The sequence below is a fragment of the Gossypium arboreum genome, chromosome 8 (genome assembly GCF_025698485.1).
Source record: "Gossypium arboreum isolate Shixiya-1 chromosome 8, ASM2569848v2, whole genome shotgun sequence".
Classification (NCBI taxonomy): Eukaryota; Viridiplantae; Streptophyta; class Magnoliopsida; order Malvales; family Malvaceae; genus Gossypium; species Gossypium arboreum.
The window spans coordinates 7847826-7867732 of record NC_069077.1 but is presented as its reverse complement, the minus strand read 5'-3'; the positions used below and the strand labels follow the sequence as shown (position 1 = coordinate 7867732).

At 31.0% G+C, this 19907-nt stretch overlaps 3 protein-coding genes across 4 annotated transcripts; 2 read left to right on the top strand and 1 right to left on the bottom strand.

Moving 5' to 3' along the window:
* Window positions 1–6330: 6330 nt before the first annotated feature.
* On the top strand, window positions 6331–9936 carry LOC108470213 (auxin-responsive protein IAA11-like). Of its 2 annotated transcripts, none has more exons than XM_017771487.2 (5): window positions 6331–6974; window positions 8331–8629; window positions 8854–8989; window positions 9294–9355; window positions 9680–9936. In XM_017771487.2, the coding sequence occupies exons 1-5, from the start codon at window positions 6604–6606 to the stop codon at window positions 9688–9690; spliced, it is 879 nt and encodes a 292-aa protein (XP_017626976.1). In that variant the 5' UTR covers window positions 6331–6603; the 3' UTR covers window positions 9691–9936. The 2 variants fall into 2 exon arrangements, with proteins under 2 accessions (XP_017626976.1, XP_017626975.1); XM_017771486.2 differs by having other exon boundaries at window positions 6340–6974; window positions 9717–9936.
* Window positions 9937–10892: 956 nt separating this feature from the next.
* Window positions 10893–11667, top strand: LOC108469396 (uncharacterized). Its single transcript, XM_017770284.2, has 2 exons — window positions 10893–11289; window positions 11368–11667. The coding sequence occupies exons 1-2, from the start codon at window positions 11204–11206 to the stop codon at window positions 11612–11614; spliced, it is 333 nt and encodes a 110-aa protein (XP_017625773.1). The 5' UTR covers window positions 10893–11203; the 3' UTR covers window positions 11615–11667.
* A 1142-nt stretch (window positions 11668–12809) lies between these two features.
* On the bottom strand, window positions 12810–18393 carry LOC108470309 (WD repeat-containing protein WDS homolog). The gene is made up of 5 exons (XM_017771613.2): window positions 18130–18393; window positions 16824–17565; window positions 15478–15579; window positions 14098–14733; window positions 12810–13307 (listed from the first exon to the last, which is right to left on the bottom strand). Exons 2-5 carry the CDS (start codon window positions 17469–17471, stop codon window positions 13119–13121), a joined length of 1575 nt encoding a protein of 524 aa, XP_017627102.1. The 5' UTR covers window positions 17472–17565; window positions 18130–18393; the 3' UTR covers window positions 12810–13118.
* Between the last annotated feature and the right edge of the window lie 1514 nt (window positions 18394–19907).

Genomic DNA, 19907 nt, shown 5'->3' with positions numbered 1-19907 from the left:
TAGTCAAATGCTATTACTTGATCGCTTTGCATTGAATATTGTTAGATTACATTGCAGCAGTTGAGTATACATGGCATACATCGATGTTTGAAGAGTCCACACTTGTATCTTGGAAATGTTCTATTTCAGTATTGATCCTTTTTTATGAATTTCACTCTGATGTTGACCATTAGTTGGGACTTGGGAGTTGGAGTAGGGTCAAGAATTATTGGAAGCTCACCACACCCTCGATTTGGTAGTTCTCCTGATGATTCTGATGTGCTTAAACTAGTTCTAGAATTTCAAGAATCATGAACCATCAGGATATGGGATTAGGTGCACCAACGTAGTTAGAGTTTTAGCTTTGTCATGCCTATTTCTGATAGCATGAAAATTAAAATACATCAGTTCTTTTGACTTTCAATTTGAAGTTGGTGCTTCATAATATGTCATAAAGAAAACTTGGAGTTATTAAGTTCTTAATGGATTTGAGTTGTTAGATTCATTGTTGAACTAATTATTCCGAGAGAATCTGAGGGTGTTTGTTTTCTAGTTGTATTGTTGGTTGAATCAATTAGACAGGAATAATAAATGTCACAAGCAAGGATGAGTAGAATTCCGTCTTTGTTGAACTTAAGGACTGTGATCCCTTTCTCATAAAAGTTTATTTCTAAAGGTTCAGTGTGGTAAAGAATGTAATATAGGGTCTTCTGAAAGTACTCTTGCAGTAGAACCTCTTTCTTCAATTTTTGGTCGTTGGAGATCGAGATCAGGACACAGATTATATGCTGTCCAGGAGCATGCTAATCTTTTACTGTTTAGTAGGTTAAAAATCCTTCTGCCAAAAAATGCTGTTATTGCACCGAGTGCTTGATGTCTTTATTTTTCCTAATCTTTGGCATCAAGTCAATAGGGTATATTTGGTAACTACAACATAAGCTTTCAACACTCTTTTGGCAGTTTCACCTATGGCCATGTGAAATGCAATTTTGGGGATCAAATTATCAACGAAGGAGGAGAAATTTCAAAATCACTGAACATCATTTTCCCTAGTGAGGGATGTTGGTATTCTAGTAGTTTTCTCTTGTAGCTCATATGATTATTTATGCATGTCACAAGCTGAAAACGGCTTTTAAAGTGTAAACCTTAGACTAAAGAGGTTTAGGTAAGAAAGTCTTAGGCTTTTCTTGGAATGAAGACTGAAAGAAGTAAAGATGGAAAATTTGTAATGGTTAAGATGCATGGCCACCTTCCTACTTTATAGCTTAACCATTAGATTAACAAAATTTCCATCCTCACTTCTTTCCTTCTTTCGTACCAAGAAGAGCCTTACTATGTTTACATATCTTGCTTCGGCATCTGCTACTTGGTTAACTTGCTTGTAACTCTAGATATAAGGTGCAGGTGTAGGCATGTAGCGTAGCAAAGTGAAATGAAATTAGGCAATAGGTGCAACAATAAGAACAGATGAAGCATCATATGTAGATGAGGATGGGTGGTCCAAATCTTGCCAAATATAAAAGATTTAAAAGAAAAAAAACCAAAGTATTAGTTTGACATGGATTCTAGGAACTATTTTCTTTGTATACGTGGTTGTGGCTTAAAACACGAGGTAATCTGATCTCATAGTGCCTCACCAACTTATTTAAACATCATGGTTGATAGAGAATTAGAGAGTTTGGACCCTAGCCCTGAAGAAGACTTATTGAAGATGATTTGTTTACTTTTAAGAGTAGTGGGGACAAAGTAATGGATATTATCAAGTATCAAACTTTAAAGGCATTATAGGACCAAAGAGACTTCGGTACACTTGGTCTAAACCAATGCTTTTTAAGATTGGTGAACTGGGTTGACCCTTTGAGACCAGAAAATCAGAAAAGGATCCTTTACTTTTCTTTTTTTTTTTTCTTGAACTTCGATTATGGGTGAATAATAAGGATAAAGAAAAGCTAGTAGGCACTGGGGTCTATTGTGTCTTTAAAATATAGTTGTTTTAAGGTCCTTTAATTTGGTCTCGAAATGGTGGTATGCTTTACAAGGTCCCTTTCTTTTGAAGTTTAAAGCATGAAGAACAAAAGACTTAGTTAATTTTTCTTGTGAGGTATCTCTGCTTTTGTAGGATAAAAATTCATTCCTTTTGTAAGAAATGTTAATCTTGATATTCTGGTTATATGGTTGGTTTGTGATTTGAAATGCAGAGATGGTTAGTTCATCTGGCAATCCTTCAAACAATATGAAGCGTTTCAAAATGCTTAAATCGTTTATGTCAGCATTTTTTATTTTAGGAATCAGATTTTGGCCAGGGCTGGCGCCAGGTACAGGTAGGATCCTTGGCCGGAAAAACAGTGAAATAGCAATCAAGTCCTTTAGAAATTATAGAATTATAAAGTAGTATAATGATGAAATTGCATATTGATCCCTATAAAAATTTTCTAGCTTCTGCCTTCGGCTTAATCTATAGAGCTTGTGATTCTTACTCTAATTTGAGTGTTAATTTCTTCAGCCCTCCTTGTTTTATACCTTTGTTACTTATAGGACAAGTGTTAAATACTAGTATGTATCAATGCAGATAATTTTTATTTAAATTTAATTACAAAATTATATATTAATTATCAATATAAATATGTTTCTTATTTTATTGTTTTAATAATAAAAAGAATATGGGGTTAGAGAAAAAAATATCGTTATTTATCACCTTTGAAAACAAAATGACATCATTTTCAAAAGTGAGAAAATCACTTTCATCAAGACTTCACAATTTTATTAGAAAAAGAACAAATATATGTATGGTCACCGGAGGAAAATTTGAAAACTGAATTCTCTTAATTAAAGTTTATATTAAATTTATACTATAACCATATTCTAAATTTATAAATTTATATAATTTCTTTCGTGGTTTAACATTTTTATAATTTATATTTTTTAATTTTTGGTTCAAAAAGTTTTTATTTTTAAATTATAACTACAAATAATATTTTCAATCATAATCAATACTCATCCGGTAACATAGTTTAAATTAACCACTTAACTATAGTAAAACAAAGAGAAAGCCCACTAATTCGACTAAATATTATTCAGAATAAATCTAAAGAGAAAATCCACGTACAAATTTACAAAACACTCGAAATTCTAGGGATGTACAATAAAGAGCATTAATCATCATCCGTTTTGAAAAAAGTTTAAAACAGAAATTATATATATAGATAATTTATTACTCGTAACATTATTTTGTCAATTATATTTTTATTATTTTATCATAATTATTGCTTACATATTTTGTGACCTTTTTTTATTTCATTCGACTATAGAGGTGCACCATAGAACTTAGTCATTATCAAAATGCGTGGCATTCATTGCGGGTATTTTTTCAGTTTTTATTTTTGTGTTTATCTTCTAAATTACAGATGTCATAATTAGAGAGTTGAAGCTGTGACGTGCCAGCTAACCAGCAGAATAGGGCGTGGAAAGATATAATGATTCAGATGTATCACATCTTATCAACTAGGTCCCACTCTTCCAACCGGCAATTTCATAATTTAAATATTAAAAAATTTTTAATAAGAAACAAACTGATAAATTGCACTCAAGGTCACTGAATTTTTAGTAAGTTTATATTTTGGTCACTTAACTTTTGACTATTCAAAAATTTTATTTAAGTCCCTGAATTTTTTAAATATTTTTATTTAAGTCATTTGGTTAATTTTTGATGTTAGTGTTTGATATCAAAGAAGAAAATTGTTTAATTTTAGTTCACATATTTGTGATGTTTAAATATATTTAAAAGAAAAGAGAATGAGAGCTTGTGATTGATGTATATGTGTGAATAGACAAAGTTTTACAATAGAGATTTTAATAACCTAGTGACTTGAATGAAAATTTTAAATAATTTAATGACCATTTTATAAAAATTTAAAGTTGAGTGATTAAAATATAATTTTATTAATAATTTAATCACCTTGGTGTAATTTACCTGAAAAGGAAAAAAATATAGAAAAACGTGGATTCTATCTTGTCTCCTGGCCCCCAAACCGTCCAATATCAGACAAAAAGCCACGCCGCCCTCAAAAAATAAAAAACAAGCAAAACATGTGTGTTTATGATTGTTCCTCTGATTTTTTTTTATATATAAAAATATATTTAAATTTTATTCGGACCTGAAAACATTATAGTTATCGGAACTGAAACCTTGTTTATAAATTTAAAAAAAAAAAAAGGAGGAGGAAGTGGAGGGAATGAAGGGTTTTGATTTGATGCGGGTGGGTCTAATGTTAATGATATGTCGAGCTGTCAATGTTTTTTTATCATTTCATTCAAAATCCGTGTGTTTTACTTACTTGAGGTTTTTAATTTGGTAAAATTTTGTTTTTAGTACCTGGGTAAGTTACGGATTTAGCTTTAATACCTTACTTTTGCTCAATTTTAGTGATAATATATTACTTGCCTATGATTTTAGAAATGTCATATAGAAATCCTTATATTAGAAGTCAGATTACATATTATCCTTTTAATTAAAAAATAAGTAAATTTATCCCTATACATAAGATGAAAGAGTAAATTGCTTTTTTTTAAGAACTTTATCCATTTCTATTGCTAAAAGTTGACATGGCTAATAAAATAATTAGACAATTATACGTGACATGCCACATGTACCTTATTCTAATGTACATAGACTTGTTTTTAACCGTAGAAATGGATGGAATTTTCAAAAGAGCTATTTTGTTCTTTGATCTAATGTATAAAGATTAATTTGTTCATTTTTTAAGTAGATGGGGCAAAATAAAATTTAGCTCCTAATATAAGAGCCTCTATAGTAATTTTACCATATAATTTAACTTAATAGATTTAAAATTAGCATTTGATTTGAAACTAAAATTTCAAAAATTAAGGAATAAAAATGACTAAATTAGATTATAAGGATTAAATATGTAATTGAAACATAGTCCAAGGACTAAAAGCAAAATTTTACATTTTTCATGTTTATGAGGTGGTTCCGACATTGTGGTGATGGGCTCCAAGGTCTGACGTGTGGAACCTGTGATGTTTGGGTCCACTCTTGTCGGCTTGTCGTTTGGTTCGCTTGCACTGAATGGGTCCACCCACTAACTGTGCTTTACCGTTTTTCTCCTTTTGGTCTTGCATTATTAAAATAATAGTAGAAATAAATATTTTTTAAAAAATAATGTGAACTAAACTGGATTGATCCATCGTATTAGAAAGAAGTTGGTGTATTGATCCGGAGTAAGGCAAAAGAATTAGTTAGACTCGTAAATCAGTATGAAAAGATTGAAATGGATTAAAAATTTTAAAAACCACCTTATTTCTCTAAAAATTAATTGATTTATTATATTTTTACAATAAAACCTTCTATGAACAATATTTTGGAGACTTTAAAAATCAAAATCCTCTATTTATTTTAAACTCAATTTTATATAAACGCAAGCATAGGTTTAAATTAATCGAAGTGCAGTAATTCAAAAGGGAAAATGAATTAAAAATGCGAAAAAGGAAAGAAAATCATTAAATTTTAATTAATTAGTTAGGTTTTGGCATTTTGTTAATCTTATCCAAACATTAATTTCTATAAAAAAGAGACACTCCCATTTCCCAAGAAGATTATCCCAAAATTATATAATAAATGCCATCAAAGCCTGCTAGAATCATTTATTAACATTTTGTTGTTATATTATGTGTTCTTTTTCCTTTCTTTTTTTTTTTTGATAAATGATTTTTAGCAGCTTTATTCTTTAAAAATAATTATAGTTATTTAAAGGTTAGGTTAAAATAAGGTTTAAAAACAATTTATTATAAAAATATATCAATTTGAGCCGGATTGTGGTTTAGCTCGACCTATGAATAAATTGATTCTAAATTATATTTATTTTAATTACTTAATTTTAAAAGTTATAAAATGATTATTAAATTATTAGAAAATTTTTGTTTAAGTCATTGAGCTGTTAAAATTGTTATTGTATGGTATTGTTCACACTACCTATACCAATAAGAAATTCTCTTTTCCTTTCTCTTCCATAGTTCAATTTTTTTTTTTATGAAATAGTTTTGAACATCTCAAATCAACAAATTAAAATTTAACTATTTTTTTTATATCCGACACTGGCTGTCAAATCACTTTGATTTAAGGTATGTTCTTTTACTTGACACTGGATACTAATCCACTGTACTTAAGTGAATAATAATTCTTAAATAGTTCAGTGGCTTAAGTGAAAAATTTTAAATAGTTTAATGATATTTTGTTTGAAGTTTAATAACAAAAATATAAATTTATTAATAATTTAGTGATAATTTATTATTATTTTTTATTTATTAAAAAACACACACACTAATGAGGAATATGAAAACCAGACAAGGTAGGGACCCAAACAAATAGCAGAAGCAGCACCTTGGTAAACCAAAATCACCTTCCCAACCAACCTTTTTCCATTTTTCTCCTTCTTCACTACCACTCCTCTATTATTATTTCCTTTCATGTTCAATTTCCTCTCACAAATCTCCTTTTCGATTTTCCCATTTCTCTCTGCCTGCAAAAATCCCACATACAAACTTTTACTTCCATTTGATCATTTTTCTTCTCCTCTTTGAACCTAGGACCTGGGGGTTCAGTTTTAAATGCAAGGTGGTGGCGGCGGCGGTTCTGAAAGTGGGTCAATGTCTACAGTGTCAAGGGATGAGAACATGGTGGTGTCTTCTGAAGATTCTTCATGCCCGGATGAGTCTGGGTTGGAGTTGGGTCTTGGTTTGAGCCTTGGTGGTGGTGGTGGTGGTGGTGGCGGCGGCCGCCAAGGCGGTGGTTTTAAGATGCATCATGTTTCAAAAGGTGGTCCATATGCTAGGATTTTGACTGCTAAAGATTTCCCTTCTTCATCATCATCTTCATCGTCGTCATCATCATCATCCTCACCATCTTTAAGCAAAGCTAATGTCACAGCTGGGACCAAGAGAACTGCTGAATCTGTTGCTGTTGCTGCTAACGGATCTAGGTATATGCTTCAGTTTTAAGCTTGATTTGTGATTTCATATTTTCATGTAATTAAGTTTTGGGGGTTCATTCCATTAATCATATGTCCCTGAATATGCTTATGTTCGGTAGGAGGCTCCTGTCCTATAGTATTTTGCTGTCTTACTTAAAAAATAGACAATTTAGTTCCTCTATGTTAGATCATGAATAAACTCGTCATTCTATTAAAAATGACTTTCATTTCTACTATTAAAAACTACTAACTACTATTAAAGACTAAATATAGACTAGATATATGTGGCACAACACATGTCACTTTCGAGTTATTCCTTGGTTTATATCGGTTTTTAACCATCACGGTTTTTAACCATCAATTTGACAATGATGAAATATTTAACAAAAAAACTAATTTGCTCTTCAAGACAAAAAGAATCAATTTTCTATTTGATTTAACGGGACTAAAGTGCATACTTTTTAGTAGGGGTTAAATTGCAATATGACTTCTAGTATAAGGGCTTCACTGCTTATGTTCTTAATGTTATATATATGAGTTGTATGTCTTGCGTATGTTTTCTTTAACTCTATAATACTACCTAGTTAAGATCAGGGGATAGAGAATTAGGAAAGGAGAGAAAACTAGAATCTTCCAATTAGGCTTAAACATGTTCCTTAAAATGATTATTTATGTATAGTTTTGAATCCTTTCCACTCTCGTCGAGACGGGATCGTGTTGATGAACTATGTTGCTCTGACTTTTCTTTTTTATCAAAGTATTCATGCTTTGTTGTGTACCCGTTACTTCAAGGATCTGCCATATGCATGGAAAAAGTTAGGAAAATCGAACATACCCGTGTTGGACACGTACCTTTATACCTAAATTTTAGTAACTTAGCTATTTAGTGTTTCTACTAATTTTGAAGATATAAATGCTGGTAGATCTTGTTAATTCTATAATTAGCTTTGAATTGTTTGATTGTTCATCTCTCTTTGCCCCTCTTTCGGGGTGTCCTGCTTTCAATTAACATGTTGGTCCAACATATATGAATGGCAAATGTAAGTGTATTGAAAATAGACAGAAATGTAATGGATTGGATCTTAGGTGTTGTATTGCCAACTTGTAAAGCATAAAATTGGTGATTGCCCCTGTAATACATAATTGATCAAATTCTCAAGTTCTTGAACCCAATTTTAAGCAGCAAACCGGTTTATATCAAGCCCTATATGGCACTATCAATGCCATCAAGACTGTTTAATGTGTACAATTATTCTTCAGTATCTTTCCGGTACCTCATGAGTAGCTAATCGCTTTTCTTTCTATTAAACGTACCTATTTGAGTTCTGCTGCTTGAACTATTAATTTTCTTTGAATTTGAAACAGTCAAGTTGTGGGGTGGCCTCCTATCAGAGCTTATAGAATGAATAGCATGGTTAATCAAGCAAAAGTGCTGACAATGGAGAACCGCAAAAAGGAGACCTCGATGGTCGAGAACAGCAGCATCGGCGGCTATCGTAACGATGGTAACACTAAGCTGAAGAAATCCACGTTTGTGAAGGTGAATATGGATGGAACCCCAATAGGAAGGAAGGTCGATCTGAATGCCCATGAATCGTATGAAAAGTTAGCGAAAACGTTGGAAGATATGTTTCTCGAAACCGCCCCGAGTGTCAATCCATCTGGTAAGCTTTCCTAATTCATATTGATTATTGACCATGCAGATGTCTGGATCTATATGATAACCATGTAAATGATATATGAAATTTAACAAAACCGATATATGCAAAACCATCCCTTTTTGTATTTGCTTGAGCATTGTGTCAAAATAGGAAATATTAAACCTAGTAGATGATCATCAAAGCGTGTTTCTCTTTTTATGAAGGTTTGCATTAATTTTTGTGATTAGGATCAACGGCACTGCAGCTTGATATGTTGAACAGGATGACAAGACACTCGAAACTGCTGGATGGATCATCCGATTTCGTGCTTACTTACGAGGACAAGGAAGGTGACTGGATGCTTGTTGGAGATGTTCCTTGGGAGTACGTATAATTTCAATAATGCATTTCACTTTACATATTAATTATTTCCATGTCACGGTCGCGGTATTTCTAAAATGAACTTCTGCTTTTTTTGCCTGGACCGAAAACCAAAACGTAATCCCTGAGAGTTTCCACCACGTTTAGACGTTTAATTTTATTTGAAAACAAATATACATACATACATGTGATATAAATAAAGTTTTCGGTTGAGGGTTTAGCGTTACATAAACCATTGATCGGTTACTTCAGAATGAAGTCATCATCTCTTGACACTGATCGTGCATGTTCTCGGGTTTTGATTCAGGATGTTCCTTACTTCAGTGAAAAGGCTTAGGATCATGAGGAAATCTGAGGCAACTGGATTAGGTACGTATGCATATATTCATACTTTTCCGGTCTTATCAGCGGCAGGGGCAGGGGCGTAGCCAAAGGGGGCAGGTAGGGGCCTTGGCCCCTGTCGACTAAACGGTTAAATTGCTTTTTTAGGCCCTCCCAAAATCAAAAGATTTTCATTTTATTTTTGATTGAATAAAGAAAATTATAATTTTAGCCCTTTTGAAAAATTGATAATTTAATTTTAGCATTTTTAATACAAGTTTTTTTAGCTTTGGTCCCTCTAATTTTATAATCTTATTTCGACCTCTCTAAACAAAATTTTTGGTTTCACCCTGGTCTTATGCTTTTTTCCAGTTCTAAGCTAAGTTCAAGTTTCATTCATAATTTACAGCTCCAAGGTAACAAGAAACAGAACCAGAGACAAAGAAGAAAGCCAATGTAGAAATGTTTTTTTTTTTTTGGTTTCAATGTCAATTACAGTGTTGAAGAAATATAGTCACCATAGGTTATGAATGTAATATTTAATACAAATAACAACTAGTGAGAGTGTTGTTCTTTGCTTTTATGCCTGTAAATAAAAGCGGCAAGTTTGTTGTTGTTTAGTTTCAGAACTTTTCTTTCGTTTTTGGTTTATTATAGTTAGATTTTCGAACGGGTCAATTTTGATTTCAAAAATTATTTAAAATTAAAGAAGTGAATATTATAAAAGAATTTTGATAAAATTTTGGTCTCGAAAATTTTGAATTTTTATAAAATCATCGTTTTTTTATTTAATTTTACTTGTTATGCAGTAATATTTTATTTTTATTAATTTTTGTTTTAATTTATGTAATATAAAATTTTAAATATTATTTAATTAACGGTTTAAAAAATATTTATATAATATCGATAATTTAATATGTAATTAAAATAATATAAAATTTGGAGATATATTGAAATTTTCTGCTGGAATTAACTTTAGGTAAAATATATAAAAATGGTACAATAGAGTTTGGAGTAAGATAATGTTTACACGTGGAAGTGCACGTGCAGCATCGGCAGTTTCGGATAATGGATTCATTCAACTATTCAAGAGACCAAACAAGTGGAAATGACTGATTTAGCCTGACTGACGCAGCTGTGTGTCATAGTGTCGGTATTTTCAAGATCCTTTGGTCAAACATCAATCTTTTAACCAATTATTTTATGCCATGTGTCATAGTAATCTAAATTTAGGATGTTATTGCTTTTTTAGTATTTAAAATATTTAAATTACTCAAATAATTTACTTTAATAAATAATAAGAGTATTTATATATATTCGTATAAATTAAAATTAATGAAATCCTTTTCATTATTCAAATCTTATCAAACTAAATTAAAATCATTTAAATAATAATTTAAAATATAGTTTTTGCACTAACTTTATCATGAATTCTTTTGAGCATTTTTAATATAAATTCTGATCATATTTATCATAATTTTTATAATAATTTTAGCGTATTTAATTTTGTAACATTCTGTATTGATAATAATATTTATATCAATTAAACTAAAATTCAACGTACATCAATTATTTTGAAAATCTCAAAGAAGGGCAATTAAGTCAAATGTTAATAATGGGGAGGGTAAATGCAAACTGTGCTCAGCCTATCCCCACGCCTGCCGTCTCTCCATATAAATTAGATTTGAAAATTTCTGTTTTGGTAATAAGATTTGAAAATATTTGACTCCTAATTAGAAAAAAAAAAAAAAAGAGGATGGTTTAAATCATGTGATTGTCATTAATAACAGCAAACCGAAGAAGAAAGAAAAGAAGAAAGTGCTTCTCCATCTTCATACTGTAGTTCTTGTTTGTAAAATCTTATAAACCTTTCTTCTTCTAAAATATCGAAGCCATATGGCTGAAAATAGCCTTGGAATTTTTGTAGAAAAAAACCCTTCAGATTCAAAACTCTCAGAGCTTAACATCAAGTGTTGGCCCAAGTAAGCTCCATATATATAAATAATCTCCATTATTTGGAATAAATAATTTAAGATTTTCTTCTTAAAATTGAATAACAGATGGGGTTGTTCGCCTGGGAAATACCAGCTGAAGTTCGATGCTGAAGAAACATGTTATTTGTTGAAAGGGAAAGTTAGGGTTTACCCAAAAGCCTCATCATCAACATCAACGGCCGAGATGGTAGAGTTTGGAGCAGGAGATCTTGTGATTATCCCAAAAGGTCTTAGTTGCATTTGGGATGTTTCCATTGCTGTTGATAAACACTATCAATTTCAGTCTTCTTCTTCATCCTCTTGTGATCACTAATTATATCTCTCTCTCTATATATATAGATATAGATATAGACATATCTTCACTAATTTTTGCTGTTGTTTTTCTATTAATTCTTTCAAATTGGGATTGAAATTAAATTATATATTTTTATAACAGTAAAAATATAATTTTATTTTTAATAATTTATATTTTATTTTTAAAAATTAAATTAAATTTTTAGTTAAAATATAATTTTTATTTTTAATTTAAAATTTTATAAATTAATAAAATACTTAAATAGAATAGGTTGTATTTTTATAGGCACGGCTAGTAGAATTAAATTTTTCCAATTTTTGGGTTTTAGTTTGGATATAAGGCGAAATTATTATTATTATTATTGCATGTCCCATCCAAATTAATCCTTTATTTGTATATTTTATTTATTGCGTCTTCAAATAAGCTTTAGATGTATTATTACACCGGTCAACTCTTTATATATACATTTATTGGGTTAATATATATTTCAACCCCTGAACTCAATGGCACTTAATTTTTCTTTTATTTAGTCCTTATCTAAACTTGGAAACCATTAATTAATATATATTTTTAATTTAGTAGACATATCTTTTGTACTGATAGTGAATAAAATAATGAGGTGTGTCTTAAAATTTTAAAACTTATATATTCTTTTATAAAAATTTAAAAAGTAAAAATAATTTAAGGAATAATGAATTTGAATGCGTTTTTGTCCATAGTAATTTTATATTTTTTAAGTTTCGTGATTTTTTTTAAATTTTATTTTAAATTATGTTACATAAGATTTAATATCTTATTTTAAAGTTTAAGAATCAATTTTAATTTTTATATTTTTTGGATTGTGAAATTTTAATCCTATCCCATGATAACAGATAAATCCATTTTAATTAAATTCTACTATTAATATTATTGCACGTAAAATTATAAATTTAGTCCATGTTCTTCAATATAATCATTAGTTCTCATATTTTTCAAGTTCTGAAATTCTAATCTTAATACAAATAATAATTATTAAATCTATTAACAAGCTTTGCGAGTAACGTATAAAAATAACAAATTAACAAGACATTATATTTATAATAATATACTTGTCATATACAATTTTAATAAATTTAACAGATACGTTTGAAATTTTAAAAATAAAACATACAAAAATTAAAATGACTAAATTATAATACAAAATTAAATCTACAATTTGTGCAAAATATCAAAATTTAACCAAAACAAGATCACTTTACTCGTATAGGTAAGTCTAGGCAAACACCATTAAAATACTGAAACAGTTGTACTGTGAATGTTAAATCATGTGAAAAAAGACAGAAGCAGTGTTACAAAAACAAATGGGCTAAAATATTTACAAAAAAGAAAAAGCAAAAAGAAAAACTGTGCAAGCAAAATTTGGCTGGGGGCAAAGAACAGTAAACCCACCAAACTAACAATTTTTTATGCTAATTTGTAAAATTCCTTGAATGAAACAGATGATCTGCTACAGTATAGACAAAAGGCTTCAAACTTTTATTTTTCAAGTGGAAGTCTCTGCTGGTTGAATCTTATTGCTTTGGCTTGGTCCCCATATACGGATTGTATGATCGTCACTAGCAGATGCCAACATCAGAGGCCGTTTAGGGTTCCAGCTGACACTATTCACCGTCATTGAATGGCCAGATAATACCTCAATTGGTGTGGAGCTTTGTCGATTCCAGATATACACCTGCCAATATTTGCATAATGTATAAGCGAATGAATGAACTTGCCGAGGTCCATGTGCATATATACATGAGTTAGACACGAAAAAATAACACCATCGGAGATGACCCTGAAAAAAGAAGTCCTCTGTAATAGGCAAAATCAGTATGTATCACAATTACACAAGGAAAGGAGGCATGCTAAGTGTTAATGGGGATTGACGCCACAGGTAGCGTATCCCAGTATCAGCTTCTTAGCGTAAGATGAAGTGGATGGAATTGGAAGATGTTATTGGACTGGACTGGTTATCATATGGCCGCCCGGAATGCCAGAAATGATTAATAAATGCAAGGGTAAAAGTACTATGGAGACCCTTGTACTAGGAGTCAAATTATATTTTGCCCATTTTACTCAAAAAATGGGCAAATTAATATACATTAGATTGAAGAGCAAACTGATCTTTTTTGTTAAAATCTCATCCAATTCTATTGTTAAAAACTAGCATGATTAACAAAATAACCAGACAGTTACATGTGAAGTGCCACATATATCACATTCCGACACACAGGGACCAGTTTTTAACAATAGAAATGGATGGATTTTTTAACAGAATGATTAATCTGTTCTTTGATCTATCATACAAGGACTAATTTGCCCAATTTTTTTACTAGAGGGGGCAAAATGCAATTTGACTCCTAATACAAGGACCTCCATGGTATTTTACCTAAATGCAAGTGATTCGAGAAAAGGTGTAATAAATTTACAACTAGCTAAACATGAACAACAATATAATTATATAGACATATAAGCATTACCTGTGTGTTCTCACTGCCACTGGCAATGAACATGCTATTGATACCACCAAAGCAGGACCTTATGACGTACTTGTTTTGCTTGTGTCCTGTGTACTTTAAAGGCTTTGCCCATTTTCCGGCAACATCTCTCAAATGTATCTCTTGGCTATTTAGGTTGACAATAAAGAACTTACTGTCGATGGAAACAGAAAGAGATGTGATTGAATGCTCCTCAAAGATTACTTGCTCAGCATTTGTCCTCAAATTTAATATCCGAATTTCTTTGTCAGAGAATATGCTGATAAGGTTTTCACCATCTGATGTAACAGCAAGATCCAAAACCTTGGGCATCCTCATGCCCCTCCAAGCTTTCATCTCATTCCCATCACAGTCCCACATGCAGATGCCCTTTTCAGGGTCAGAACTGCCGCAAACAATTCGCTTTGAGTCCGGAAACCAAGCACATGAGCTAACGGTGAAGCCGTGGTCCCCAAATGTATGCTTGCAAGTGCCTGTTTCTACATCCCACAGCTTGAGAACTTCCAAGTTTCCACATGTGAGTAACTTTGTATCGTCCGGGCTCCAAGCCACAAAGGATACAGGGTTCTGATGGCTTCTAAGCACGTGTTTCATTGTCAGCTTATCATTATCCATGACCTAAGAAATTCAGCGAGTGGAAAAAAATCAAGTCAAACACTTCAGAAAAAAAAATCTTAGAGAGCAAGACCAAAATCCAGTACCCGTAAATTTTAATATAAAATGTACATAAATATTCAAGATTATAATTATGGCAATTATGTGTTCAACATGAAAACAAGGTCCTCTGCTTAAACTTAGGATAATGTCTGGTGTAGAACATTAAATCTAGACACCCCATGGTCGGCATTAAAAGCCACTTAGAGCCACATTTCTTAAGAGGGAAGTTTACCGGTGAAAAAATCAAACAGGCTAAATCGAATCAATATTAAAGAACAGAACAAAAAGAACACAGTACGAGAAAGAGAACATCAACATCTGATTGATTTCATTTCATTTATTTCGAGTTTGGGAAAGAGACATTCAGGAATTCGTACATGAAATTGGTCATTTCTTGTTTGTTTCAGTTTTTAGAATAACAACAAACTAGACCTTATTTGCAAACCCCTCCCGACCAAATATAAAAAAGAAAAAAGTGGGAAAAGGGAGGCATTAAGAGTTAAGATGCACCCCTAATTGAGCCACTATGTGTAACTCCTGTGATGCGATTCTAATTTATCATATCTCACTGACAACATGTTACAACAAAAACAATATTCCAAATCTTCTAGATGAAGCAGCAGAGACACATGCATGCACATATTCTTAAAAAAAAAAAAGTGTGTATCTGTCCGTATGCATAAGCAAAAAAGAATGAAGTTATACCTTCCATATAATAGCTGTACAGTCACTTGATGAAGAGGCTAAGTACTCTCCATTATTTGAAAATTGAATGAACCAAACTTCATTGCTATGTTCAGTCAAAATCTGCAGTCATAGGAAACAAAAGGGGCTACAATACACCTTAAACATTCATGATAAACAAGCCACAATTTAGGCAGTTGAACAAGAAAATTCAAAAATTGCATGTTCCTCCTGTATAAATCAGCACAAAGTGAATGGAACAACTCGTTAAACATTCTCATCATAAGGTGGGAGAAATCATCTTGAAGAAAGATCATGTAAGCTATATATCAGGTTTTAGACTGAAAATTTGGAAGATATTTTAGTGAAAGGCACACACTGAAGTTATTATTTTAAAAAAACTACTGAACATAATTTTCTTTAAGCTTTTTACTAAAGGGTGATTCAACTTTCTAATTTCATGGTGTTGCATAGCTCAATGGTTTTCATGCCCTGCCTCCAGCAAGCATAATATGAAATTCTAGAACTATAAAAACATATTGTGATGACTCCCTTCATGTCAGCCAAAGAAAAATAGCATGAATTGAGAGGAAGTTGTACTAATAATGTATTAAAAAAGATAAGATCATCCATGAACTGCAGGAAATATAAACATAAAAGGAGTTTTTGTTCCGTGAAAGTATAAGCAAGTTTTACAACATGATGAGGGCAAGACTTCTACCACACAAGTCAGCTATATAATTCATATTGCAAAATTATGTTTTATTTAGTTTATCTCTATTGTTCCTGCATACCATAAAAAAAAAAGAACTTTAAATTTCTTATTTGGTTCAAAATGATAAATGGAAATCTGGACAAACTTTTTCCACCGCTCCAAGCCATTGGCTTCATTGAATACAAGCAATATTGTCTTGATATGTGGGTTCAAATTGACAAAGAACATTCTCAGTAAAAATAAACAAGTTATGAATAACAACATGGAAATTCATCACCACCTCATAGTTTATACCAAGATGAGCGAATGAAGATTAAGTAGCATTAGATGGATGCAGGAGGCTGAAATTACATCATTTGAAGGCGGCAAGGCGCTTCATTTTAGTATTTAGGAACTTGAACCCTAGCATTTGTTCCACCAAATCAGAAGTTTATTGTGGCAACATTATTGAAAATGTAGATAGACAGTAAATATAAAAATAGAAATGCTAAATGTGAGGAACACACAAATGGTTGGTGTTCGAAAACACAAGATAAAATGTAGAAAATATCATATTAAAACTGAAAACATTGTGTTCATAAAGGCCTATGTTCATTTTATAAACTATGATTTATCGTATGAATAACAGTATTGACTGCAACAAGAAGCACACCTGAACTGTTTCTGTAGGTATCTGATCTCTGCCGCAGCAATGATCTTCATAAAGCAAGACTGCGTCCTGGGAATTATGATATATACATGAATCAATTTGAGCTGTTACACTAGTTTCAACTAGATGTTCCAAACGTCTCTCAGGCAATACAATTGGCGGAGGAAGCTGTTTCCCTAGCTCCATCACTAACCTTTTTCGCAGTTCACTAATAACATCTTCATCTAGCTTACCCAACTCCATCTCTTTCAATGCAAGTATACTATAAGCTAATTTATGAACTGTTTCGTTGCTCATATGTAAAGTGGGAACCCGTTTTTGCAAAACTGACAAAGCCAAAGAATCATCACCTCGATTCAAATACTCCAAAAAACACTGCTTGAACACAAGAAACAAAACTGAAGATCGTGTATCATCCTTCACATCCTTAATTTTATTCAAGGTATCAATACAATCATCCCAATCGCCACTAAGGATTTGCGATTCCAACAAATCAAATTCTATGGATTTGTACCTAACACCGGACTCTATTTCCAAACAAGAAGCAGACTTTTTGTATCCAAGAGAGTATAAGCATTGAATTATAACTCTTAAAAATTCATGCTTATTTATTAAACCTTTAGAGCCTAGCGTGGTAGGCGAATTCTCCATCGAGCTGTGTTGAGGGAAACTTTAAACTGTTTGGATAAACCGTCTTGCCTTCTAAAATCAAAGATGCCCATTTCTTTCACTTGCCATCAGTTTCCTATATCATAAATAAAATCCAATTAGTCGAAAAATCATTCAAGAAAAATCTCAAATCCCCATGACAAATACATAAATAAATAACACAATTATTGTAACAAGGTTGAAGACCTAGAAACCAAATAGAGGAAACTATATAAAGTAATTCAAATGTTGAATTAATGTTTATTATAGAAGAAGAAATCCAGTTCTGAACATAAGCAAAATTTGCCAAAGGAAGAAAACTAAAATCAAGAAGCAAAGAAGCAAATACTTTCCAAAGCAATAAGTTGAACTTTCGGAAAATAAAAAGCTTCCATAAACAAAAGACAAAGAACCCAATTTATTTTCTTTCTTTATCAAATCTTACAAATAATAACAACAACCAAATTAATTAAAAAAGGGGGGAAATCCACAAATTCATTCAATTCAATAAACCAACTTAAAAAACTACTCATTGAATTAACTACCCAAAACCGAAAAAAATTACAACCCAACAAGATTAATATCAAAAAGAAAAATAAAAGAATCATTAAATAGTAATTCATTCAATTAAAAGATCAATAAAATGCTAAGTTGTACGTACAGAGAATGAATAGTTCCCCAACTGTGACGAAAGCAATAAGAAGCAAAAAAAAAAAAAAACACGAAATAGAAAAATGAGGTGAAGGGTGTTAGGGGGGAAAGGGGAGAGGGTTTAGCAGCGGTTATTTTGAAGGGACTGACGACAGAGATTTGTTGAAAAAAAAATATTAGTACATAAATTTTTATATTATGAAAAAAGAAATGTGGCGAAGATGAAAGAACGAAGCAAGTGATTTTTTTTTCCAGATCTGCTAAAGCGTTGACGTTTTGTAGTGATTAAACGACGCCGTTGGTAGTGGGGGGTTTTTACCGTTTACTTGTGTGAATGGAATTTTGGTCTAACGTCTCTCTTTTATTTCTTATTGTTTTTCTTTTTTAATTATTTTTTCGTATAACAACAAATTCAATTCTTAATTTTAAACTCTTTTTTCTTTTACTTAATTTTCATTTTTATCACTTCAAAATTTTGGGGACAAAAAAGTTGTATTAATTATTAAAATTTTAACCATATTAATATGACAATAATAGTCTATGTATATTTCATTGTCGATGTGGGTAATTTTAAAAATCATTTTTTAATTTTATTGAATTTTTAAATAAATTTAATATTTTTAAATTTTTATAAAATATATATGAATTATCATGTAAATTTTATGTCAATGATATTGAACTTTTAACAATTTGGTCAACTTTTTCACTGAAGATTAAAGGATAGAGTAATGAAAAAAAAATAGGATTAGACCTAAAAATTTTGTTTGGAGGGTCAAGGTAAAATTCTAAAAAATTTAGACAAACAAAGCTAGAAATTGTGTTCTAAAAATACTTAGATTATTTAATTAATTTTTAAAAAGGCTCAAATTTACGTATTTTTATTTATTTGAATGATTGAAAGGTGTTGAATAAAATAAATGATTAATACTTGACAATGATTACTAATAGTATTTTCCCATTTGAGAAAGGGAGCTAAAATCTCTGCTTGCCCCTTTCATCTCTAGGTCAAAGTGACAAAAATAATAAATATTAGGGTTAAATTTCTCGTTATATCTTAATTTTATTATATAAGGTTTTTTTCTTTTTCTTTTTGAAAGCAAAGTTTGAATGTTTTTTATTTACTTTTTTTTCATACGAGTATAACATCATGATTTCTCGTCTTTATTTTTTCATATAATGCTTGAAACTTTACTTATAATTCATCCCTAACTCTTAAATAAGAGGATAATGCGTTTCAATACACTTTAACCCACATCCTCAATTAGACATTGACATTGTTGACAAATGTTAAGGTTTCGAGATTTTACTATCCAAGTTCAAATTTCATTATATGTAATTCTTATGTGTGGGTTTTAGTCAATGAGTCCATTTTAGTTCAAATTATTCAATTCTTTGTCCACTCGTGCTTTAATTGGTTTGATTTTGCTTTGTGGTTACTTGAACATGTATTTACAATTGTCACGAGGATTAAATCCTTTTGAAATTTGTAGTTACCCCTCCCAATAATGTCATTTTCAATGCTTGAATTTGAGTTTTCTCCCTAATAATACACGGATTCCAACCATCACACCAGTACAGCACATTGTGCCTTAATGGTACAGAGTACCTAAACAGTAATCAGTAACGGTAGCATTAACAGTAACAGTATTCAACACACAAAATGCTATGTAGTGACGTAAAAATTTTAGCTTAGCTTGGTCGCTAATTGTGGCGATTTATTGAAAAAAAGTTTGAAATTTGACGTTTGATTTTTGAAATAAACAGGGAGTCGCCACCGATCTTTTTTCC